Genomic DNA, 25,677 nt, shown 5'->3' with positions numbered 1-25,677 from the left:
AGAATTTGTAAACTGAAGTCTCTCAGAAGTGTCCTACTGAAATAATAGAAAAGAATGCACCTGATTTAGATGAAAATGTGATATTTCCAAGAAAACTGTAATAATCTTAAAGAGCCCCTGATTAACTGAGATCCTGGAAACAGAGGGTAAGTTCATCTGGAAAACTCCCAATTCTACCCTTAGTGGAGTACAATCGCCTCTAGAATTGAGGTCTGCATGCTATAGGGCTAAAACAGACTGTATCCAACTCAGCAGATTCTATACAAGCCATTTATTTGAAATGCCAACTATGTGTAGGATAAAGTCAGTGCTACATGCTTATCAGTAACAGTAGAAAAATAGAACCAGTGGAAACCTTTGTACAACCGTAATGATACTCAAAAGAGAAATCTATCGTTTTACAATGCTTCACACAGACGAATTCAAGTTTGGAGGTACCTAAATAAAAATACTATATATTTCTTTAAAAAACACTATGTACAATTGAAGCGTAAACAAGTTTTACAAAGTACTGGTTATGCAGGTTGTAGAAAACACTTGCATAGGACATGAAATCAGTTTAAGAAAAATTTCTGAGCCTTTAGCATTGAAGGCACTTGACTTTATACCAGTAACAGCACAACCACAAGAAATGCAGTGTTGTAGAAGATACCACCTCTCTGAAGTACAGATGTGGTACATAAACAGCAAGTGGGGTTCAGGAATCTTTAGCTTTCAGCCACCCCATTTAAGAGCAGGATTCCATACCACCTGCCCATGGAACCCAGATACACAGTCACGTGTAGGTACACAATGAAGCTTCCAGAGCTTATCTTGTCTCTTAGAACCCACATAAACACACAAACACGAGAGGTTATTTTCAAGACACACACCTGCAAGTAATCTTTCTATAGGAACAGCCACAGCATTATAATATTCAGAATGTGGAAGAATAACACATGGTCTGAGGGTTTTCTAGAGGAAAAAAAAAAGATCTGAAGACTTGCCAATAAAACAATTATATAACAGCTACTGCAATCTACAGGACAAAAAGACAACTTAACATTTCATAAAACATTGTTCATACAACAGTGTTAATGGAAAAGAGTAAAATATCTTTTAGTGTGTGATGATAACTCTTTTAGTAACATTATGTGTAATGAGGTTTGAAAGTAAACCACTTAGTAGACAAAGTAAACCACTGCAGAACCGGGAATAGCACCCATCACTGCTGCTTTAATAGTAACTTTCAACTGAAAGTTGAAGGTCAACAAAATAATAATTAAAAAAAAAGAGTCAAATAAACATTTCCCTTTGAGTTCGTTCCTAAGGTAAAAACATGAATGCCTCAGAATTGGAAAACAAGTGTCTTACAAGTGTTTCATGAAACGCGTTTCCCCATGAATCGCGGATTACACATATGAAAATCCCTATTTTGCTGAGTAGTTACTGAGAAACATTCACCCTTCCCCTGTGGAGACTGGGACATGGCAATGTCAGCCGTGAGCTCCTGTGGCCCCTGCTGCCCCCCAGGCCCTGCAGCATCACCCACGTTCTCATGGACAAGGGCTGCCTGCTGGCAGAAGGTGAACAGCCAGTCAAAAGAAAACCCAATTAATAGGTGGCAATTGCAATAAAAAGTTATTGAGGACGCAAAACCAAGAATTAGGTAAAGTTTCACAGCTCTACAAAAAAGACTCAAATATAAAGATCTTGTTAAAAATCCTTAATATCCAACTGGTTCTGGAAATGCCGGGAGAGCTTAGGTCTAGGGGCGTGTGCCTAGAATGAGCTAATGGGGGGCACAGGCCATGGTGGGTGGGAATCTGAAACAGCTGCTTTTCACTGGTAATTTTTGCCTTTCATGCTGCTATTTCTTTTCGAGCCACAGGGGACTTTGAACTTAGCCATCAAAATCACAAAACTAAAACCAAAAATGTAAGTAGAGGACCAACAGCTTCTTGAAGAAACATGGACCTTCTCTTCCCTCTCCAGGAGCTAAGTGGTAGTTCTCTAAACCACTGAAGGTGGCGATTGACTGACAGCCTGATTGTCTGCAACCTTGAGAAGAGATCTGGTATTTTGAGATATAGTTCTCCTGAAATTTCTAAACCAAGGGAAATGCCAGGTCCTACAGCCTAAATTTTATATTATACATACACTTTTTTCCTAAGAGCAATCTTACCCAGACTTCACATTTATCTTAGTACAGCATTAACAGATTTTAATGCCAAGTAAGCAATACAGAAGATTGGAGAGGTGGGTTCCAAACCCAGAGGCACACAGCTAATCTACCCTAGCCACCACACTTCACAAGATATATTAGAAGTCCACTGACGCCTACCCTAGCACACACACCACACCTGCTTACCTTCTCCAAGTCACACCAGTCCACAATCCCACAGATTAAAGCAAGTTCCTCTCTGTACACAATTTAGATCAGCTACTACATTATTAAAAACAAACCTCATAAATTAAAGTAGGAACAGTGGCCACTTATTTTTATGTTTGGGGGATATGAAAGAATATTTAATAAGTTTTCAGGAAAATGAGTCTGTGACTTAAATAGCTCTAGTCTAACATTTTAAAAAATACAGGTCAGAGATGAGAATACCTTTTCCCACCCAAATTAGCTCTACTCACTCTTATTTGCAGTACCAGCACAGTACAGTCTGAATTCGGAAATTTAAAACTGCATCAAGATAATTCATGTCAACACGTGTATATAAATACACCTTAAAGAATATGATGGAATTAATTTTTGTTTCTGAAGAGAGATGGACTGAGATTGGCTTCAAAAGACACTATCATCTATAATAGAGTCAAACCTCCGAAAAATGAGAACAGAGTCCTATGTTTTTCTTTTTAAAAAAAAGAGCCTCAGAGGCAATGCTAGCCGGCCTCCTAGGGGATGAGTGTTCACTCTGGGAGGCATGGAGCTCAGCATACAACACTGCTGGCATCGCCGGACACGCTGGCAGCAGCTAACTAGGCAGGCAGCAGGACATGGGGCAGCGGTTTGCCGGTGTAACCAGATGGATGTGGTCCCTGTCTTTGAGACTACCTACTGTTAGGATTTTTTAAAATGTCAGATTATTCCTGAGTGTATATCCACAGGGTAAAGTAGGAAAGACTGTTAAGAGAAACTACAGCTTCGGGAGAAATCAGAGTTGTTGACGCCCAATAGAAACCTATTTACTTAAAAGTGCATGTAATTCATTTATATGGTAGCTTGTAAAGGCTCCCTAGCCCTGCATAGTTTTAGAGTGAGTGTGATTCATAGTTATATATATATATATGTGTGTGTGTGTGTGTGTGTGTGTGTATATATATGTGTGTGTGTGTATATATATATATATACACACACACACACACAAACGTAGAAAAGAGGCTCCCAGACATCCTTCACACAAAGGAATGTTCAGCAGGTCTCTTTTCTTCTAAGTGCTACGGCTGTGTGTGTGTATGTGTTTGTAAAAATACAAAGTGAATGCTCAAATAATGTTGAAGTGACTTAAAAACTCAAATACTAATATATTTACATTGGAGAGTAAGAAAAAAAAACAGTCCTTAGCTCACACATTGCCCTTCCAAGGGAGAGGATCTTAAAAGATCCCATGTGCTCAGTGGTTCAGTAAAATCCTAAACCAGCGTCCCCAGTGGAGTTCAAGTAGGACGTGTAGTGTTTCACTGGGGAAAAAAAAAAAAAGAAAGAAAAGGTTTCTTTTTCTTTTTTGGTGACAAAGCATTATGCATTCTACAACTTTTTAGGACACCAAAATTCAGACAAACTTTGAAAAACGTTTAAAAGAAAACACAGGCTTACAAACACCAAAATGACATCCGTAAGACTGAAGCCCTTTTGTTTTTTTTTTTTTTTTTCCCACAGAGAGCAAGACAACTGAAGGCAGCAAGCAGTCATTTCCCATCTCAGCTGGAGAGTCGAAGCTCAGAACCAGAAATCCTGTCGGGCAAACTTTAAGTTACTTCGCTATTTCCACTGCCTTAGGATTCCAAGAAATCCAATGTCTTTGAAACCTCCTCTAGGGCTACGCTAATGCACATGACCAGCACCTGCAGTGATTCTGGCAGCGTCCACACTGTGAACAAAGCTACGGCGTTAGCCCGGGCACAAAAGGCTTTGCTCCTTTCGGTTCTTTACCGAACCAGAAAACTTCAGGATCCTGACTGGACTCTCGCTGGAGGAATGAAGACCAGCTCCCAAGACTTGTTAAGAAAAGAATGATATTAGATTTATGGAGACTGAGCAGGAAGATTTCTGAACTAAAACAATTACCGAAGAGAGAGGAGCATTTTGATGTGCTGTTCTTTGGAATTTCTATAATTAAAAAATAAGCACAGAACTATTTCATAAGAAAATACATCTCATTGTGCAGTCCAATGCACGTGGAAACTGGTAGATGAAAGGTAAAATGCAAAAAAGTATGAAAATACGGTTCCTTTAAATGTGGCAATAAAGTTTGACATACTGATATAAAATCAATACAGGTAAAATAAATGTACAAGTGCAAAAAAATTCCATCATTTGTAAAGAGGGAAAAAAAAAGTGCCAGCTTGCTTGCTCTTAAAAATGCTTCCCCACACAACTGTTCAAACACAAAATAGACAGATGCAGCATTCAAAAGAACCCTCGTAGCATGCCACGTCTCATAAACATGTATATACAAAAACTAGAATAAAATAATGTGAAACTGAGTTAGCTGGCATCGATAAACTGGTCTCTAAGTTGTCGGGTTACATCATAAAATGGGATGTTTCACATCTCAGGCACAGACGACTTGGAGGTTGCTCTCAGAGGGCAGACTTTTTGTAGAGGAAGTCTGGCTTGCTAGGTGACCTCCTTCCCCTGCTTATTGAATCTTCCCTTTCTAAATCAGTATTTTGCTGAGCTCCGCGGCCCAGGGACTCGCTGTCCGCCAGTCTCCTACTGGATCTCTCTTCCGGAGCTTCAGAGCTGCATGCAGGATGTGAGGGTCTGTTGGGAGTCAGCCCAAAAGTCAAGTCAGTTTCTACTGCTGTTCGTCCCCTGACGTGGGCTGGACCATTGCCACCATTTTCGGGGGCCGCCAAAGGAAAGTCTGACCGCTGGGGAGGTTGTTCGACGACGTCAAGGTGGATAGACTCATTCTTTTGTCTGTGAAGGTGCCCATCAGGGGAAAGTGGATATTCTCTCCTACCTTCTTCCTGCTTTTTAGGAGAGGTCTGGCTAGGTAGGTAGGCTGACTTTAAGCCACTTGGTGATGCCTTATTGTGGCTATACAAATCGGGACCAAAATATCCACCTTGTGAAGGGGAAGGGGTGCGTCTGCCAGGAGCAGGAGTAGAAGGTCTGCAAGCAGCATTTGAGAAGTCATAGAAATCCGGATATTCCTGCTGATTTTCTCGAGCATCTGCTTTTTGCTCTAGTGTGTGTTTCTTTCGAGACGTGTGTGTATGCCTCTGTGGAATACATGACAGATGCTGGGGAGGCCCTGGTCCTACTTCAGAAACTGATTGGCTTAATTCTGTGTCTACAGCCAGTTCTGGAAGCCTCCTGTCCTTGAGTGACAGTGTGGACACACCCATGGCGATGTCTGGCATTAGGTCATTTAGCACAGGTTGTGTACACTGCAAACAAGAGACAAGAGAAGGGAGGGTTAAAAGAAAAAGACCCACGACTCCCTCTTTGTAAAAATGATGTTCACCAATTTTGGTTCTTCATTATGAAAGTGATACATGCTTATTTTTAAGAATGGTAACACTATAGGGGCCACTGGGTGGCTCAGTATGTTAAGTGTCTGACTCCTGATTTTGGTTCAGGTGGTGATCTCAGGGTTGTGAGACTGAAACCCCTGTCAGGCTCCAAGGGCAGCCCAGAGCCTGCTTGTCTCTCCCTCTGCTCTGTTGCTTGCCCCCCTCCCTGCTTGCTCTTGTGCTCTCAAATAAATTAAAAAAAAAAAAAAAAAACTTAAAAAAGAAACAATAATATAGAAAACCATAAAGGTAAAAAAAAAAAAAAAAAACAAAACCCCGCTAATCTTCCCTATGAGATAGTCAATATTAACATTTTGAGGTATTTTTCTCATTTTTTTCTCTGCCCATATATTAATTTTCATAAAATGGAATGAATATTAAGCCTGTCAATAAGTTTTGAGATTACTATTTAAATTACAGCATAATATTCCACCGTATTGAGGAGTCATGGGTTATTTAGCCATTCTTCTTCCACTGTTGACATTAAAGTTGTTTCCAACTTATTATTATTATAACCAATACTGTAATGGGGTGCCTGGCTGGCTCAGTTGGTGGAATGTGTGACTCTTGACCTTGAGGTCCTGAGTTTGAGTCCCACGCTGAATGTAGAGATTACTTAAAAATCAAATCTTAAAAAAAAAAAAAAAAGACTGCAATGAACTTACAAATAAATTACCTTTAAAGGGAATTTTATTTAAAATAAATAGTAGTAGAATTTTTGAAATTGTAAAATCGAGGGCAAGGCCAATAGGGTGGGAATTTGGCTTATCTAACATTATCAATCTCTGTTGTTTCTTCTTTTTTAGAGGGGAGACTGCAGGGAAAGTAGGTAGAAGGGTATAAGGTAAGGAAGGATCATAATTTGACCTGAAGTGTATACTAGTCCAGTTTCCAAATATTTTAACAAAGATTCCCTGAAGTAATATATGTATCTTTTGTTTTTTTATTGAAGGCCACCGACAATGTGTGTGACTGAGCAGGAAGACTTAAAAATCACTACTTTTTCCCAAAAGTATTATATAAACAGAAATTGAACCTCTAATACAATGCAAAATTGATCAAGGAATTCTTGCTTAATTTATTAGCTACTAACACTAGCTACTGCGGTTCCCAGTCAAATGAGTGCTCAGATGGAGCAGTCTGCCAGAGGCAGACACAGGCATGAGGACTGATTATCTGTCCATTTTCTGAACAGGAGTCTTCCCCACATTGCTCCTGACAGTATATACAACTATAAATAACTTCCCTTTCCCGCCCCATCAAAGCATCTGATAGAAGAGTAGATTCTACAGAAGTTAGGGCAGATTCTAGACATATGCTTGAATGGAGCATCACAAAACTGGTAAGATCCACTGGCACTGCCCTGTGCCACTACCCCTTCTGAGTACCTGCAATGAGCACTAAGACGAAGAAGGTACCAACTACTTCCAACACACATCCCATCTCTCCCCCTGGCTCTCGCTCTGGTCCACTATCCCTCTCTTTCCCTGCAGTCTAGGTTTTTAGCCTATCAGTAACACTTCTGGGCACTGCTGAGTCCCAGTACGGCTCCTAGGGTCAGGGAAATTGCTTCTAATTTTCCATGAACATTTTATTTTAGGTAAATTAGCGAAGTGCTAACTTACCACTTGTTTCTCACATGCTACTGTTGCTGAGGTGGTGGTGGCGGCGGCAGCGGCCACTGTCTGTCTCCCTAGTCCTGTGGTGTTGGTGCAATCAGGTGCTGCTGCTTTAACACCTGGCAAGTAGACTGGAGGGGGACCAGCTTTAGGGGCTGTTCTGGAGTGAAACAGTGAATGATTACAAGGATAAGAGAATGAGCGTGAAGGGTGCTGGCTGGGAGGTCTTTGTTTCCAGCCTGCTTTGAGTTGGTTATGGATTGGGGTGGCTGGGGGGTGGTATGGAGGTGGTGGTGGGGGCAAGGGTGGATGGAAGGCCACAAAAGAGTCCAGATCTGTAAACATGGTTTCTGCAGTGGGGGTGCTGTTAACTCGACATCTCCCAGACTGTCTCATTGTCAAGAGTGGACTTTCGTCCCCGAAGCGTTCATCCGGAAAGAACTTGTGAGGATTCTAAGAAAGATTTAAACAAAGAAACAAATAAACAAAAAGGACATTTATTAGCAAATTTCCTAGATAGAAATTTACAGGCTGAGAGCGTTAAATGAGATCCTGCATTAAGTGTAGAGATTACTTAAAAATAAAATCTTGAAAAAAAAAAAAAAAGGATGGCAATAAACATACATTTGGCAAGAGAAAAAGGCACAACATATTTCTCTAGGCCAGAAGCCCAAGGAAAAATTAATAACAGCACAAAAGGATACAGCAGAGTCTCTGCAGCCTAAGACAGAGCTATCAAGGAGAGCTGTTTAACTAAATATTCCAGCAAGCAGGTCAGTAATCCCTTGCAAGATTATGTGATAATGCAAAAGTAGGAAATAAAACTTAATTCAAATATGTCTTTGCTGAGAAAATAAAATTAAATACCAAAGGAAAAAAAGGCATACAAGTGAGGATCTTCCTAGAATTTTCTGACAAAGCATTGCACTCTGAAATAAAACCTATAAAATACTAATCCTTACCTGTTTATTACATATCACTCAGTTTGATTAGTATTTTGATAAACACTATATAGTAATTAACTTATAAAACTTTTATACAATTTAAGATATCAAGTTAAGATACAATTTAGAATGGCGAAGGCTTGAAAGAAAGGAATAGGAAACAAGACTCTATTTCAGGGATGGAAACCATGGTAAAAAATAAAAATCAAGAACGGCCTGCTGCCCTGCCTAGAAACACCACACTACATTCCTCTTTGAATACTCAGGCTAAAGAAGTCTGGAGTCAGTGGCAAAAAAAAAAAAAAAAAAAAAAAAAAAAATTTCAATCACTTAACCAGACAAAATTAAATTTTATTTTAGGCTCTGATTTAGCGGCTGTGAACAGACTACTTTACACGTTCTTTCTTCATTGCAAAACTGACGCTACTGCTTTTGTACTTGGTAAGAAATTAGGTTTTTTCCCCCTGCTTATTAAAAAAAAAATTCATTCCTTGATTCTCATGCCTACAGGATTTGTAACTTCATGCAAAAACATTTTTATTACATGGAGGAGAGAGGAAGAAGAAGGGCACCTGGCAGATCTGTTAAGTCTGGTAGTAGGCCACAAACTGAAACCTAGAGACCCAATGGGGGACAGAGAGCAGTGGAGGGTCAGAATTTCCTACTTCTTCTTTCACCTTTGATGAGGATGCATGCTATTAACTTTTAGCAAGCCTATTAGGCACCGGAGACACAGTTGCTTACATACAGCACCTCTTATCTTCACAACATCCATTCTACTGGTGAGGAAACTGATATTCAGAGTGCTTATGTGGTTGGCCCCGGTTAACTAACTAATTGATAAGCAGCAGAGCCAAGATATAAATTCAGCTCTCCCTCCAAAATCTGTGTGCTCCATCTCCATCCACTCTACACACCGCCTCTACCTGGGAGGCGGTGGTTGGGAGTGGGGGTGGGGGTACAGAGGACGACTTCCAGGCTATCACAGACCCTCAAGGCAGTGAAAGGGCATGTGCTAAGAAACAGATGCACATGCTGTGAGGGCTCCTTAAGATGTCTGAACTACTGTCTGCACAATGATCAAGGCTCCCTATCACACATTGTCAAAAGCCATCCCACCTGTAAGAGCTCAGCAGCAGCGTCCGCAAGACCAAATTCTCTTAACACTCGAATCTGTATCTCATAGCTGACCGTGGCACCTTCTCCACAGTTGAGTGCGTAGGCTCTCTGCACCTGCTCAGTATGCCGTAGTTCCTGCAGACGCCTGACCATGTCTTTCATAATGAGGAGACGAGGAACTGAAAAAAGAAAAAGTTGGTAGGCAAAATATCTGAGCTGCATGAAAACCCACCCACTGAGCATGAGAAAGAAAGCATGTGTTCTGCTTAGAATCTTCTTAAATATTTGGTGATAGCCTTTTAATTTCCTGGAAACATAGTAACTTATATGCTGCCTAGAGAAGGGGGACCCTGAATGGAGTCTCGAAAAATGAGAGAAAACCAGTCAGGTAAAGTAGCATGAAGGCATGTGTCTCAAGCAGAAGGACCAGGCATATGTCAAACAGGCAGGTGACAGACAGCATGGCATGAGCAGCTGGTACCACTAGTAGAACTTAGGGTTCAAAGGTACGAGCAGGAAGAGTATTAAGAGAAGGCGAGACAGATAGGTAGGAGCAGATCACAAATGACCCAGCATATCATAAGGAATTTACATCCTGGAGGTTGAACCAAGCCTGCGGCCTAGTTTGTAAATAAAGTTTTACTGGCACACAGCTACATCCACTCGTTCAGGCAGTGTCTGTGGCTGCTTCTGATGGCAGAGTTGAGTAGCTTTGATGGAGACTGCAGAGCCCACAAAGCCTAAAATATCTACCAAGTGGCCCTACCAGAAAATGTCTGCTGAGTCCTGGTGTAAAAGCCAGAGTGGGAGTAAGGTTAGAGGCAGGAAGAGCAGTTAGGAACCTAGACTAAGGCTGTAACAGGGGGCTGAGGAATAGGGGACACAGTCTACAAATATCTAAGAAACAAACTGACCAGACTGGCCACCGGCTCTTTTTTCTGGGGAAAGGCAAGCTACCACTCACTGAGTGCTTACTCTGTGCCAAGCAAACTCCTAAGCATCTTACTCACAGTACTTCCTCAAATCTTCATAACAACCCTAGAAAGGAGATATATCCATTTTGTAGACAAGGAAATTAATGCTCTGGGAAGTTATCTTGTCAAAAGTCACACAAATAAAGTGGCAGAGCCAGAAATATGAGCCCATGAGTCTTCTCCAAGAGGCTATATTGTCTTCTTTAGAGTGAGGTGGGCAAGGAAGAGAGAAGAATCAGAGAACACCAGAATAGGACCGGGTCTTGTTAAATAAGACAACAAAGCCAAGTCTTCTTGTGAACATCTCTGGGCTTTTTAGATTCAGTTCTAAGATTAAATTATGCCGCTATTCAATTGTATTAACTCAAGCTGATAAAAACCGGGCTAGTGACCATAGCTTCAATATCTGCACAAATCAGCTATTAGTGATATTTCTCTTCTGTTGTCCAATGTATACTTTAAATAAATGATTGTCAGTGTTTTGTCAGTAGTGGCCAAATCTGATAAGGCCAACAACTGAACAGACATTAGTCCCAGAATAAAATATATGTGTTCAATTAAAAGTTGTTATTCTTCTATTTGTCCTTAATTGAAACATTTATAAGCAGAAAATGAATGATACCATTTCTAATAATGCTATAGTTTGCTGATGTTTTTGAATCTTCCAGTGGTAATTGGCAAGAGCTATAAATTTCTGACCCCCAGATCACTGTGGATTTTCTTACCTTAAAAACTAACACTAGAGCCCTTTGGTTAAAATCAACATTAACTGATGCTCAGAAATTTTTGGGTGTAACAGTTATGTATCTCTATCTATGGTCACTTTTCTCAAAGTCATGACATAAGCCTGTATGTACTACAACAGAATTCACAGAGCAGATCCTGGGAGGCTGAATGGATCTCTAGGAAACCAACAGTGATCACATTTGGGGGCACAAGCCTAGACTCAAATATACAAGTTTACAACTCTCCTCAAAGAGTCTTATGTGAGCAATGGTTTATGGATATGAAAAATCTGAATTCCTCTGAACTAGTGGTTCTCAACAGGAAGCGATTTTACCCCACACAGCATATTTAGCAATGTCTAGAAACAGAAAAATGTTTCCAAAAAGTTGTCATAAAGGATGTGTGTGCGTGTGTTTTTGCACACACATGCTACTGGCATCTAGTGAGTATAGGCCAGGGCTGCTGCTGAACTATCTACAGTGTGCAGGTCAGGCCCTTCAACAAAGAATTATGTCAGGATGGCATGGTTGAGAAATCCTGGGCTAACCAGAAAACAAGTACATACTTGTTACAGGAAAATAAAATATGAAACAAAAACCCTAGCTTATTAAGTATTAATTAGAACAATGCATAATGGGCATTGGAAAGCAGAGAGAGTTAGCACATGTAAAAAGGCTACAAAAATGATCAGATTAATCATTTAAATATAAATGCCTGACACAAAGCTACTGCCTCACCTGGAATTTCATTGGCTACGACTGAAGGAGGGCTTGACTGGTGACTGCTGATCTGCTGGTGGCTCATCATGTGACAGCACTGTGGTACAGCGGTATTGACCATGTAAAGTGTGTCTGGCACATTGGACATTCTAACCATTCGCAAACGCACAAGATCTGTTTGCTCAACCATCATCTCGTCCAGCACTGACTGAAATAACAATTCAGTATTAAGAGAATCCATCAACTCATCTCTGGAAATCATGTTTGGAGAAAGATTATAACCTTTATCATATAAAAAAGGAACTAGTTTATTGTTTTCAGTGTATGAAGCTTAAAATTAATAGTGAAAGGAGAAAGAACCCCTACTTCTTTAATTTTTAAAGAATCTTTCTGTATCATCTTTGAAAAGAAATAATTGTCTTCTGGTTGTTTGCTTTTAATTAAAGTATTCAAAATTTGAAGGAAGGTATAAAATTATTCAGAAGTAAATTATACCTAAAGTTACTAGAAGGAAAACAATCTATACATGGGCTAAGTATCAGATCCAACATGAAATGGTCAAAACACAAAATACTGAAGATCAATTTTAAATTCAACAGACCTATATAAACCCAACTGTTTAGTTTCAGACGAATCTCAACAAACTGCAGAGTGGTCAAAATGATGTAATGTATAAACCTCTTCCACATTTTCTGAGGGCAATTACCTACTGATGTGTGGGTTCAGCTGTCGGGGAACAGGAAGTCCCAGGAGGACTATGTGATTAGCTCCCCTCTGCCCCATTCTGAGACAGAGGAGAATGCAGGGTCATTTCTTACAGACCTTTGTTTACCATATACAACCTCTGCTAAAGGCCTCTGCTACTTGCATGCTGTTAAGCACTGAACTTATTTCCAAAACACCAGACCCAATCATTTAGTTTTTTTTCCTATTTTGGACTATTTATATTGTCAATCACTCAGTAAGAGGTAGATTATCCACCTAGCCAATAAAATTCTCACAAATCCTTTTACATAACTTAAGCTAGGAGGAGCTCTAAACATCAAAATGAGAAAAAAATTAAGGTAACTTCATTCTATATCCAAACACAACATTTTGCCTGTTAATTTGTTTCACAAAGCTTAAGGGTGATTTCTGACTTTCAAAGAGTTCCTCAAAAGTCCATCGCAAAGTTCTAATGGCCAAATATAGCTAATAAATATCACAGTATTCCATTTTTACATTACCACATTTTCTTGGAGTTCTTCATATTATGATACACAATTTACTTAATAAGCCTGAAATTTTCTCTTAGTTTTGTGCACTTATTCTAAAACTAAATAAAATTTCCAACAGTCAGCCACTCTGTACAGAAACACATTACAAGAAATCATGTCATTTCTTTAGTTTAATAAAGACAAAATGTGTGCAATCTTCTTTTAGAACATTTTTCCCATCTTGAAGATCACAATATACTGATAATAATTTCAGTTAAATTAATTTTTTTCCAAATTAACAATTTGCAATGCAACTAAGATGAGAAAAATGAAAAATGCAATTCAACATGACCTAAGTTATAAAAACATGCTTGATAATTAAACATTTCAGAAAACTATTCTCATGAGTAGTCACACTAGAGTTTATTTCACTTTCCCTATTATTGGATATTTAGGTGACTTCTATATACTTTTACAATACCACAATGAGTATCTTTGTGCTTATAGTTCATAAAATGTATTCCAGTATCTTAAAATGGTTTTCATTACCTTTGCTTCCTCCACATAGGGAGAGAATAGTCGAGGACGAACGTATATTCCAGCATTTTTTTGCCGTAACCAAGCATTGGACTTTCCACCTTCTGTTGTAGGAAGCATATCTGATGGAGGAGTACTAATCAAGCCTCTTTTCATCTTGAAAAAAAAATTTTTTTAGATGAACTAATGATTTATGTAGACCTAGAATACTACTAAGATGAAAAATAATTACACCTATAAATCATGAAAACTTAGGAATATACACGAAATTTCAAAATACTCCAAATGTTTGAGATTATTTAAAAGACTCAGCAATAAAGAGGTACTACAATATACCACTTTTCTTTATATAGGGGAATGTTTTTATTTTTTTTAAAGTTTTTAAAAAAATTTTTATTTATTTATGATAGTTACACACACACACACACACACAGAGAGAGAGAGAGAGAGAGAGAGAGAGAGAGAGAGAGAGAGGCAGAGACACAGGCAGAGGGAGAAGCAGGCTCCATGCACCGGGAGCCCGACGTGGGATTCGATCCTGGGTCTCCAGGATCACGCCCTGGGCCAAAGGCAGGCGCTAAACCGCTGCACCACCCAGGGATTCCCAGGAATGATGTTTTTAAAACAAGAGCTATAGTAATTAAAAATATAATTAGTTGGATTAGCTTTCAGAACTTTCAATGAAAACCAATTTCTACCTTTTTTTACTTACTCATCTAGAGGATTCCATACCCATTCCACGCCCCGCCCAAGACAAAACAAGAACATCTTCTTGGGCCTGTATCTACAATACAAGGATGCACGTGGTCTGCCTGGTGGTTAAGGGAAAGGAACTCTTGGGGAGGCAGATTGGACACAAATCTCAAACTCCCCATTTAACAGGTACATGACCATGGATATGTCCTTTTAGGCTAGACCTGACTTTAAAGGGCTCCCAGATTGCCCTGGAGATGGGACCCTGCATGACTAAATGTGGTGGCCCTGTTGTTTCCTCGTGTATGCTAGGAGAAAATAAATCAAATACCTACAGCTCATAAAGTGGTTGTGAGGATTAATGACAGTAATGCATAGTGCTTAGCACACACTAGGAGTGTTTTATGCTTAACAGCCATTATTAGCAAACTTTCACCAGGGACTTCTGTGTGAAGCACAGAATTAAGAATAGAGATATGTATTTTCTAAGTCTACTAAACAAAGTTCTAAGTTATTTTTCTAAACCAAATTCAGGGTTCAATTTGGCTTGTGTCCCATGTTTTAAACAAAACCAAATATTGTAAAACAAACAGGCAAAACAAAAACTAAACATTTTTTTAAAGATTTTATTTATTTATTCATAGAGACAGAGAGAGAGAGAGAGAGAGAGAGAGAGAGAGACAGGCAGAGGGAGAAGCAGGCTCCTTGCAGAGAGCCTGACGTGGGACTTGATCCAGGGTCTCCAGGATCCCGCCCTGGGCTGCAGGCGGCGCTAAACCGCTGCACCACTGGGGCTGCCCTCAACATTGTTTTGTGTCTAATATTACTCTTGTTAATTCTTCCATTAGTTAAAATTGTTTTTAACTAATAAAATACAGCATTAGATAGTATTAAAAGCAGAAAAGCTCATAACTCTAACCTACTCTAACTGTAATAATGCTGATATATTTCCTGTCAGTCTTTTTCTTTTTTTTTTTTTTTTTTTTTTATTTTTCCTGTCAGTCTTTTTCAATGGATTTTTACATAACTGAATTCTAGAATACATAAAAATACATTAGTTTGCATTATTCTTTCTGAAATTATATTCTATCATTAGCATTTTTCATTGTTGCTATATTAGTCTTTATAATCATTGTTCAGGGCAGCAAAATATTCTGAGTAGTGTACTACAGTTTACTTTTATTTTTTCTGTTATTAAACATTCTAGCAGTTTCCAAATATTTAAGGATATGCTACTAATGTACCAGCTATACTTCCCCTATGGGATGGTAATATTATTTCAAAATATACTGACTTGGGGCGCCTGGGTGGCTCAGATGGTTAAGTGTCTGCCTTCCACTGAGGTCATGATCCCAGGGTCCTGGGATCAAGCCCTATGTCAGGCTCCTGCTCGGCTTCTCCCTTTCCCTCTGCTCCCTCACCCAGCTCTCTCTCACTCTGTCTTGTTCTATCTCAAATAAATAAATAAAATCTTGGAAAAAAAAGATAATTCCTACTAAAATAAAAACAGTGACTTAATAGGTGAAAAAAATGGTAACCTATGGTTTTACTTTGCCTTCTTCGGTGTGTGATTACTAGTGAGACTGAAACTTTTTTCTAATTAGAAATATAAATATTTAATTATTTTCTTCTAGTTTTCCCATGTTTCAATTTAATATTTAATTCTGCAATCTAATAGCGATTAATTTTGTGTGCAAGTGAAATGAGGGTTTAACTTTAAACAAATTCCCCCCTAGCTCACCATCTAGTCCAGCACAATGATTCACTAATTTCTGATAGATTATGATATATTTAATTCTTATATATTAATGAGGAATTTTTTTTTAATGAGGATTTTTTTCTGGGCTATTTGGTCTTGTCTGTTTTGCTAGCATCACAGATCAGAATTTTTTTTTTTGTTTCTGTTTTTGTTTTTTAAAGCTCTGGGCCCAATGTGGGCCCTGAACTCACAACCCTGAGATCAAGAGGTATGTGCTTTACCAACTCAGCCAGACAGGCATCCCTAGAGTTTTTAAATTTTACTTATTATTATTATTATTCATGAGAGACCCACATAGAGAGAGAGAAGCAGAGACACAGGCAGAGGGAGAAGCAGGCCCCATGCAGGGAGCCCAACATGGGACTCCATCCCGGGTCTCCAGGATCACACCCCGAAGGCAACGCTAAACCGCTGAGCCACCCGGGCTGCCCCATCCCTAGAGTTTTAAAATATATTTTAAATTCTGGAATAGTTATCCTTCCTTCATTATATTCGCCGAAGGCAACGCTAAACCACTGAGCCACCCGGGCTGCCCCATCCCTAGAGTTTTAAAATATATTTTAAATTCTGGAATAGTTATCCTTCCTTCATTATATTCGCTTTACAGAACTTAAAAAAAATTCTTATCAAACAAACAAATGAATATGGAAGAGGGAGGGAGGAAAACCAAAAAACAAACTCTTAACAGAGAACAAAGTGAAGCTAACCAGACAGGAGGTAGAAGGGGGAGAGGGGAAACAGGTGATGCGGGTTAAGAAGGGCACTTGTTGTGATGAGCACCGGGTGTTGTATATAAGTGATGAATCATGAAATTCCTCACCGGAAACAAATATTACACTGTATGATAACTAACTGGAATTTCAACAAAAACTTGGAAAGAAAATAAATAAATGAAACAGTCACATGCAATGAAAAAAAAATTCTTATCAGTTTTTTTCCAGATGATTTTTATGTTTCTGAGCAGCTGAAAAAATTGTCTATAAGCATTGCAATAAAGTTATAGATCAATGTGTGAACAAGTAATATTTATAATACTTATTTTTCACATCCATTAATTCAAGCAATTCTATTAGTTTAAGAAATTCACTTTAAAAAAGCTATGAAAGTAATATGATCAGCCCCATTAATTTTTAACTGAAATACGATCATAATATCCAGTCATCCCTTTCACACTGAACCCTTCTCTTCTCCCTGATTTACTGCTGTGTTTAAAAAGTCTCCAGAGGTAATTTCTACCCTTTTCTTTGTGAACAGGATCTACTTGATCTACACTGACAAATGGCTGAAGTAACTCCTCCTACACTATCTTTTGCAAAAGTAAGACGGCTCTACCCACTTAACTCTCATTCACCAAGGATTTATTTGTGCCATTGGCCAACATGAGGGACACAATATGGTACAAAACACACATCTGTCTCTGTTCTCATGGACTTTGTGGATTCACAATATTTTATTAGTAGAAATTACGTAAAATGATAAAAAAAAAAGAAGTCTTTACATTTTGGCGCATTTTCTTTTCCGAAAGATAAATGAACAAATGTACTTACCGCATCACTTAGGACTTCACTGTTTATAGGTAAGATATGTTCAATTCGCACAAAAGGTAAGAGAGAAGAAAGGATCTCTCTAAGCTCTTCGATGTCTAGGTCTCGTCTTTTTACGCCTCTTCTGTTTACACTATGGGCAGTGCCACTTAGTAAGTTTGGCTCTATGAGACAGAAAATGACAAGTCTCCTACCAAATCCAAATTTTTACCTTTTTTTCTCTAGTACACTTTTGGTAACATGCTTTATACTTAAGTGCATCTGCTTTAAAAAAGATTATAAATTACTTTTGTGTCTTAAGTTTTCTTAATAGAGATGTTCTTCTACAAAGATAAAGCATGTCAACAGTATAACTTTTTTTTTTTATTGTTTTGCACTAAAGAATAAGAAGAATTCTTTTCCACATACTAACACAAAGGAGAAAAGATGACAATCTATTAAAATCTAGTTTGACCAAGGGCTTTTTCTTAAGCTTTTACACTGCTGTGACCAGTTTTTAGTACAATTAAGGGCATTACATGGCAAATGCTATTTCCGGTAACTCTGGGTTATCAGGATACTGATTAGGCTACCCTATGTTTACCAGCAATTTAATAAAATACCAATTACCTGGTATCTAAAGCAGCAAACTAAGGCACCTGGATGGCTCAGTCAGTTGAGCATCTGCCTTTGGCTCAGGTCATGATCCCAGGGTCCTCGGATGGAGCCCCATATCGAGCTCCCTGCTCAGTGGGGAGTCTATGCTTCTCTATACCCTGCCACCCTCACTCCCCCTGCTTGTGCACTTTTGCTCTCTCTCTCAAATAACTAAAATCTTTTTTTTAAAGTGAAATCTAATGTGCACTGTATTTAACTGATTTTTATGATAGTCTCCTAAATCTCCCTAATATGGGAATGTTACCGCATAAAAGTGAACACTTTGATCTCTGACACAAAATATATTCCCACTGTCCAGAGCAGAGAGTAAAGGTTTTCTTCATTAGGTATCAATGAAAGAAGAAGATCTTAAGTATATATGAGCTTACAACATTGAGTGGAAAACAAAAATTACTAAAATTTTGGGAATCCTTAATCATATCTATAATCTAGTGGTCATATATTTTTTCTTTAAAAAGATCCTTATCATTCCCAAATATAAGTGCTGTATTTTTTGCAAACACTCTATAGGCAAACAAGTATTTCCCTTAAATCATGTGATAGATATATGGATAGAGAGATAAGAAATAATTGTTTTTGAGAAGCTAAGCTTCTTCTGGCATCATTCAACATAAAATTGTTGCAAGCATGTGGAAAAGGGTTTTTTTCCTTGCCTTGCTATGATTTGGCTTCATACTTATTATACAAAGCACTGCTTTTTGAAAAAAAATTTTTCCCCCCTTAAAATAGTGGCATCCTGTTTTCATATGAAATCTTACATAAAACTCCCAAGTAAGTAATGGGTAAGGGCAGAACCTTATACAGAAAGGAGGCTGAAAAGAGCTGCCTGGTATGCTCAGGTTCCTGCTCATTCCTGGAAGAGCCTTCTGCTCCAACCCCATCGGGAAACTACTATTTAAGGGAAATCTTATCAAGGATGCTCATTATCTGCTCAAAATAAACATGGCATTTTATCATAACCAACCTTACACCAGTGAACAAGCCTATGGCCTACAATGATTATGCAGCATCATATAAAATTAATTCTTGTTGTTGGAGGAATCCTGTTCTATAATAAAGTCACTGTCAACAATCAGCAAACACTTAACCACTGCTCCTAAGGGAAACACAGGGTGAGATTCCTATAAGCCTCTGGTTCCAGTTTTATTACCTGGTCAAGACAAAACATTGTTTTAGGTGTGTTTCTGTTTAAAGACACCTTATTACTATATATTGTTGATTTGCCCTCGCAGTAAACAAGCACTGCCACTCATATCTGAATGAAGCTGAATTTAACTCCTAGTTTCTCTGTGAAGGGACATCACAGCCTTCCTGTGCCTGGAAATACCATACAGCACTAAAAGTTATAATGGGAGGCCAGCTGGATCAGTGAGGTCACCAAAAACAACACCCACCCATAAAATATGAAAAACTTGGCACTGAATGGAATGAAAAGGACACTTGTTTGCAGTATGAGAAGTGAAATGAGAAAGCAGAGCGGCACCCTGTTCCACCCGAAGCTGGGAATACGTGCATCAGGGGACTCTAATGTTTTGTCACTCTGAGCATGTCTGTAGTTGACCATGAAAGTGTTGTGGGTACTGGTTTTGGGGTTATAAATAAATTTTAGCAGGTAGGTGAATTTGCAAATACAGAGTCTGCAAGTAAAGACAGATGGTATATCGGCATTTCAAAAAGACCTAAATTAAAACTAGTGGCTTTAATATTCAACACAATTCTATTTTTTTTTAAGATTTTATTTATTTATTAGAGACACAGAAAGAGAGAGAGAGAGAGATTGGGAGAGAGAGGCAGAAACACAAACAGAGGGAGAAGTAGGCTCCATGCAGGGAGCCTGACGTGGGACTTGATCCTGGTTCCCCAGGATCACACTCCGGGCCGAAGGCAGGCGCTAAACCGCTGAGCCACTGGGGCTGCCCTTCAACACAATTCTTATCTGAGAATTACTAAAAGGCTTTTGCAGGCCATAGAGAAATAAATTAGTAGGAGAAATTAGAGGTTTTGAAAGTCAGATTTAGCTTGAAATTTTTATGTATTTTAAAACATGACAGACAAACCCTATAAATGCACTAAAAATTTATCATTGACCTAAACACTTTTTAAAAAAGATTTTATTTATTTATTTGACAGAGAGAGAGTTAAGCATAAACAGGAGGAGTAGCAGAGGGAATGGGAGAAGCAGGCTCTCTGCTGAGCAAGGAGCCCAATGTGGGGCCCAATCCCTGAGTCAAAAGCTTAACCGACTTAGCCACCCAGGTGTCCCAACTTGAACACCTTATAAATAGGTGAACTTCATGGTATGAAAAGTATATCTAAAAAAGCCATCAAGAAATGACAGGCAAAAGAAATCTCTATTTAATTTTTCTAGTTAAAATGTTTTGAAAGGAAATGTTTTGATTTGGATTTGCTATATAGAGGCATACAAACATTCTGAGGGAAGGAGCATGCGTGCAATGTTTCTACCTCTTCTGCAGTATCCCCAGTTGGAAGCCATCCAAAAGCATTATTTTTCCTTTACCTTCCACAAAAAAATTTCTTTTAAAGATTTTATTTATTTATTCATGAGACACACACACACAGAGGCAGAAACACAGGCAGTGGGAGAAGCAGGCCCTGCAAGGAGCCCGATGCAGGACTGTATCCCAGACCCCAGGATCAGGCACTGAGTCAAAGGCAGACACTCAACCGCTGAGCCACTCAGGTGTCCCTACCTTCCACAAAATTTAAAAATAAACAAGCATGCTTTTTGGGCCAGGGTGGGAGGTGGGGAGATCAGTCATACATTTTTTTAATTGAGGTAAAGTTAGCATAAACCTCACCATTTTAACCATTTTAAAGTATACAATTCAGTCAGTAGTTTTTAGTATATTTAAAATGTTATACACACATTACTATCTAATTCCTAAACATTTCCATCAGGAATATGCTTTTGTAATACTTTAATCATTAAATGAAAAATTTCACTCTAATACTTGCATAAATCAGTAAACATTTATTATTAGCACATAGATAATTCCTAAACATTTCCATCAGCAATATGCTTTTGTAATATTTTAATCATTAAATGAAATTTTTTACTCTAATACTTCTATAAATCAGTAAACATTTCTTATTAGCACATAGATAACATTAAAGGTACACTTTTAAAATTGTAAAATAAAATTTTCTGGTATATTTGTTTCTAATAAAGTATACCCTTCTCCGCTAAAGGATTTTACATATCATAAACATTTCTATTTCCAGCAGGTAATAGTGGCTACTGTCAAGACTGACACACAGCATGCCTCTGAATAAAAAAACTTACAGTATAAACTGATTTTGTAAGCTTACCTCTGTCGGCTATTCTTTTCATCAATTGATGCTCACCCCATTTAATCAGATATTTAAGGATATCTTGTTCACTTGCCTAGAATAAAAAATGATTTATATTCATTTTAGTGAAATTAGACAAATGGCAAATTTCATTAATGACTTCCTAGGTCGTAATGTACACACAGTATGCAACTTACCACATTTCATGCTACACTGGCTGTTTGAAATGTTCCACTAAAGCTGAGGTCCACCAGCAGCAAACACACAACTGCTTTGCATGTGTTTTGTCCAGTAACTTACCTCTTGGCTCCAACTAAATTTTTTATTCTTGCTTTCATCTTTATTTTTTCTTTATCCTATTCTCTTCACCTATTTTAAACTTACTTTATTCTACTATATGGTCTCTATACAGCTGCCTTAAATTCTTCTTGGGATAGGAAGAGATGAATAGATGAAAGTAAATGTATATAGATACCAAGTGATTCTGTTGCAAGAACAGAAAATACAGATACAGAGACTTGTTTTGACAGAGAAACTACAATCTGCACAAGGTATGCTACTGACTGGTGAGGGCCCTTCAAGCAGTCTGAAATGGCAAGGTGCCCCTCAATTCTTTGTACTTTACTGAAAATCTTAGAGCAAATCTAGGCTTCTGTCCAAGGTTTTTACTTTCTAAATAGAAATGCAAAACTTTCTAAAGTATAATCTGAGAGAACTGACAAATCCTAATCCCCATAATGCATGCAGTCTGGATCAGGACAATGAAACGAGGTTAATGAACACAAGATCCTAAATAAATCAAATCCAATTACGACATCATTTGTATTGCAATCAAAGCACAGATGCTACATTGATTATTTAACTTGTCACTTAATTTTTTTTTTTAAGATTTTATTTATTTATTCATGACAGACACAAAGAGAGAGAGAGAGAGAGAGAGAGAGAGAGGCAGAGATACAGGCAGAGGGAGAAGCAGGCTCCATGCAGGGAGCCCAACGTGACTCGATCCCGGGACTCCAGGATCTCGCCCTGGGCCAAAGGCGGGCACTGAACCAATGAGCCACAGGGATCCCCACGTCACTGAATTTCTAACTGGGATGGAAGCATTTTATAATTTTCCTAGTATAAATATAAACAAATAGGTAATGGCTCAGTGGGTTTATATTTTTATAACATTAAAACTGTTGTATAGTTTTCGGCATAAAATTCGTATAACAATGCCAAAAAAATTAAACGTGAACATATGTTACTTCAAAGTATTTTTTGCAATATTTTAAATCTATTGTTAGTTTAAGTTACCAAATTATATTGACATATAAGTCAATGACAGAAGAATTTGCTAAAAACTACTTCTGATTAAAAATAAGTAGTTCAAAACATTACTGTATTTTGGTAAGACACATACACTAAATTTTTATAAGCATTTGAGTAGTCAGAAATTGAATACTACTCTTACTTTGTGCTGCGTAAGCTACTGTCTACAGTCCAAGTACCTGATACTCCATCAAAAACAAGAAAGTGTGATAATGAATTGATGGAAGCCACGAAAATCATTGTTGGGATATGCTTCTGACCTCGCCTACTGCCTCAATCCCATTGGTGTATAGTTGGTTGAGACCAGAACTTGTTCACAGTGCTGAGTTAGAGCAGCAAGTGCACAAAGGGCCAGAGAGCCAGAAGGCTTTTCCTGTACAAATCTGAAAAGGGCATACCTGGCTGGGCTGATCTCCCTAGATGGTAGAGTAACAGAGTATAGATGGGTTCCCTGGTGAACACATGGATGACAATCACTTTGACAAGTATATATAAATGATTACCTGTAGGTAGTCAGACTGGATAGCAGTGAGCAGATGGTCTTTGCTGAGTTCATAAAAAACATCCGAAGTCATGACCTGGGAAAACTCCTCACAGAGGAAATGTAAAGCTTGTCGGTGTACCCATTTAGAGCCATATGGATGAGAGCTCCACTTGAGGATGGCAATTAAGGTATCTAATGAGATGCTCTCAGCAATGATATCCTCACAGCCTAAAAGAGAAGGCAAATACTTCTTAAGATTAATCATAAATATTCCTTATTGAACATTAGTATGTTAGACACTATATTTAAAAGTAGCAATAGTAAAAAAAAGAACAAGGAGATAAATAAAATTTCAAGAGAAATTACCAAGACCTGGTAGGATGGGGTAACAACAGGTAACAATAGACTATGACATCTATAGGAAATCTGCTGTCCAGTAGAGACAGATCCATACAAAGAGGCAGAGAATCTTCATAATTGTTTAAGAAAATCAGTATCTATGTGCAAATCCAACAACCTAAAGTAAGACATTACAGCAGAGAGGACTGGATCATAAGGGAAAGAAGAGAAGGGAAAACTGACACAGTTGTGGGAATTGGCCAGAGAATGGGTACGGATGACACCTGACGGATAGAGAATCCGTCTCTATCCGGATAGAGAAGACAAGTAGGCTATCTTCTATGAACTAGGAGAATATATGTTCTAATAAAACAACAATTTGCATTGTTGATAGCTTAATCTCTCAGAATAGAGACAATATAGTTTTATGCTCATCTGAGATGAATTCTGGTGGATTTAAAAGAAATAAGTAGTTTAAGGAAAAGAACCAGGCTTCTGGAGAAAGTGATTATGACACTGTAAGGGCTCAAAAAAGTGAAGATAACCTGAGGATAGTCAACTATTTTCCTTAGGAGAGATCATTTCAAAATATAAAGATAAAAAATGTAAAATCTGAGTGATAAAAACTGTGGAAGGGAAAATGATTGAAGTTGGACAGAAATTCTTTATAATTGTTTAAAAGAAACCCTGATAATTTGGGGGAGAAAAAAGAGGCATTTACCACTAAAGAGGCTGCTCTCTAATGAGCTCACAGCTTTGAAAGATACAGCCAAAATAAAGAACATCAATGAACTCCAGAGACTGCAAAGTTCAATGTTACTGTGAAACCATGAAAGGCAAAAAGTGAAAGGTAATGACTGATTACCCTTTTTTCAGGTGACATGAGATCATTAGCAGACAATACAGGGTACAAGAAGTCATGCTTCATTCTCTTTTCTGATACAGTACCAGATAACCAGACTATCATAGAGAATGGTGTAACCTGACTTCTGCAAAGCATTTAACAAAACACTTTATGAAGTCTCTAAAAGACAGGGTTGCTGTCTTCACTGTATATCTAGCACCTTCTTGCACATGGGAGGTGCTATATAAAAATTTGTTGAGTGTGCAAACGAGATCTTTGCAGATAAGATAAAGAGCAGTATATGGGTGACAGAACAGTGGTTACCGGAACTGTTTGTAAGTAGCACTGATTAACCTGGGGGATGGGAATGGGGAGTCTCTGTTTTTGTGATGTTAATCAAGAACTTGAATGAAGATGGGGAAAATATGCTTCAAAATCTCCAGATGATGGGCAGCTCTGGTGGCACAGCGGTTTAGCAACGCCTGCAGCCCGGGGTGTGATCCTGGAAACCTGGGATCAAGTCCCACGTCAGGCTCCCTGCATAGAGCCTGGCTCTCCCTCTGCCTGTGTCTCTGTCTTTCTCTCTCTCTCTCTGTGTGTCTCTATGAATAAATAAATAAATAAATCTTAAAAAAAAAAAAATCTCCAGATGAGGGGGATCCCTGGGTGGCTCAGCGGTTTACCGCCTGCCTTCGGCCCAGGGCGTGACCGTGAAGTTCTAGGATCGAGTCCCACTTTGGGCTCCCTGCATGGAGCCTGCTTCTCCCTCTGCCTGTGTCTCTCATGAATAAATAAAATCTTAAAAAAAAAATCTTCAGATGATCTAAAACTGGGAAACACTGGATGACAGGATCAAAACCGGCTAAACAGATGGGTCAAAATGAAGGTGAAATAGAACCAGGAAAATTAGGAAGTTCTATATATTAGTGAAAGAAAATCAACGGCACAAAAGATGATGGGAGAGCTGCCTCAGCCATAACCCATGCTGAATGGGTACAAACTGTGATATGGCTGCTGTAGAGCTGAAACAAGCTCAAGCTTTTATGATTAAAGCAGAGTCCTAATCAATAGAACAATGTCACACTGTTGTCATGTGGGGTGCTGTGTTCTGTTGTTCCAGGCCCTGTTTTAGAAGGGGCACTGACACACGCAGGATTTCTCAGA

The 25,677-nt window shown here is 38.5% G+C and overlaps 1 protein-coding gene across 2 annotated transcripts in view; it reads right to left on the bottom strand.

Moving 5' to 3' along the window:
- Nucleotides 1–266: 266 nt before the first annotated feature.
- BTBD7 (BTB domain containing 7) overlaps nucleotides 267–25,677 on the bottom strand; it is an 84,292-nt gene continuing 58,881 nt past the window's right edge. For both annotated transcript variants that reach the window (XM_041758941.1, XM_041758943.1), the window contains exons 4-11: nucleotides 23,350–23,558; nucleotides 21,551–21,626; nucleotides 17,567–17,727; nucleotides 13,580–13,723; nucleotides 11,853–12,042; nucleotides 9,416–9,594; nucleotides 7,359–7,805; nucleotides 267–5,607 (exon numbers count right to left, since the gene is read on the bottom strand). In XM_041758941.1, coding sequence (XP_041614875.1) covers nucleotides 4,792–5,607; nucleotides 7,359–7,805; nucleotides 9,416–9,594; nucleotides 11,853–12,042; nucleotides 13,580–13,723; nucleotides 17,567–17,727; nucleotides 21,551–21,626; nucleotides 23,350–23,558 — 2,222 coding nt within the window. In that variant the 3' untranslated portion in view covers nucleotides 267–4,791. The remainder of the gene's footprint in view (nucleotides 5,608–7,358; nucleotides 7,806–9,415; nucleotides 9,595–11,852; nucleotides 12,043–13,579; nucleotides 13,724–17,566; nucleotides 17,728–21,550; nucleotides 21,627–23,349; nucleotides 23,559–25,677) is intronic.

The sequence above is a fragment of the Vulpes lagopus genome, chromosome 6 (genome assembly GCF_018345385.1).
Source record: "Vulpes lagopus strain Blue_001 chromosome 6, ASM1834538v1, whole genome shotgun sequence".
Lineage (NCBI taxonomy): Eukaryota > Metazoa > Chordata > Mammalia > Carnivora > Canidae > Vulpes > Vulpes lagopus.
This window is presented reverse-complemented; position numbering and strand designations above follow the sequence as displayed.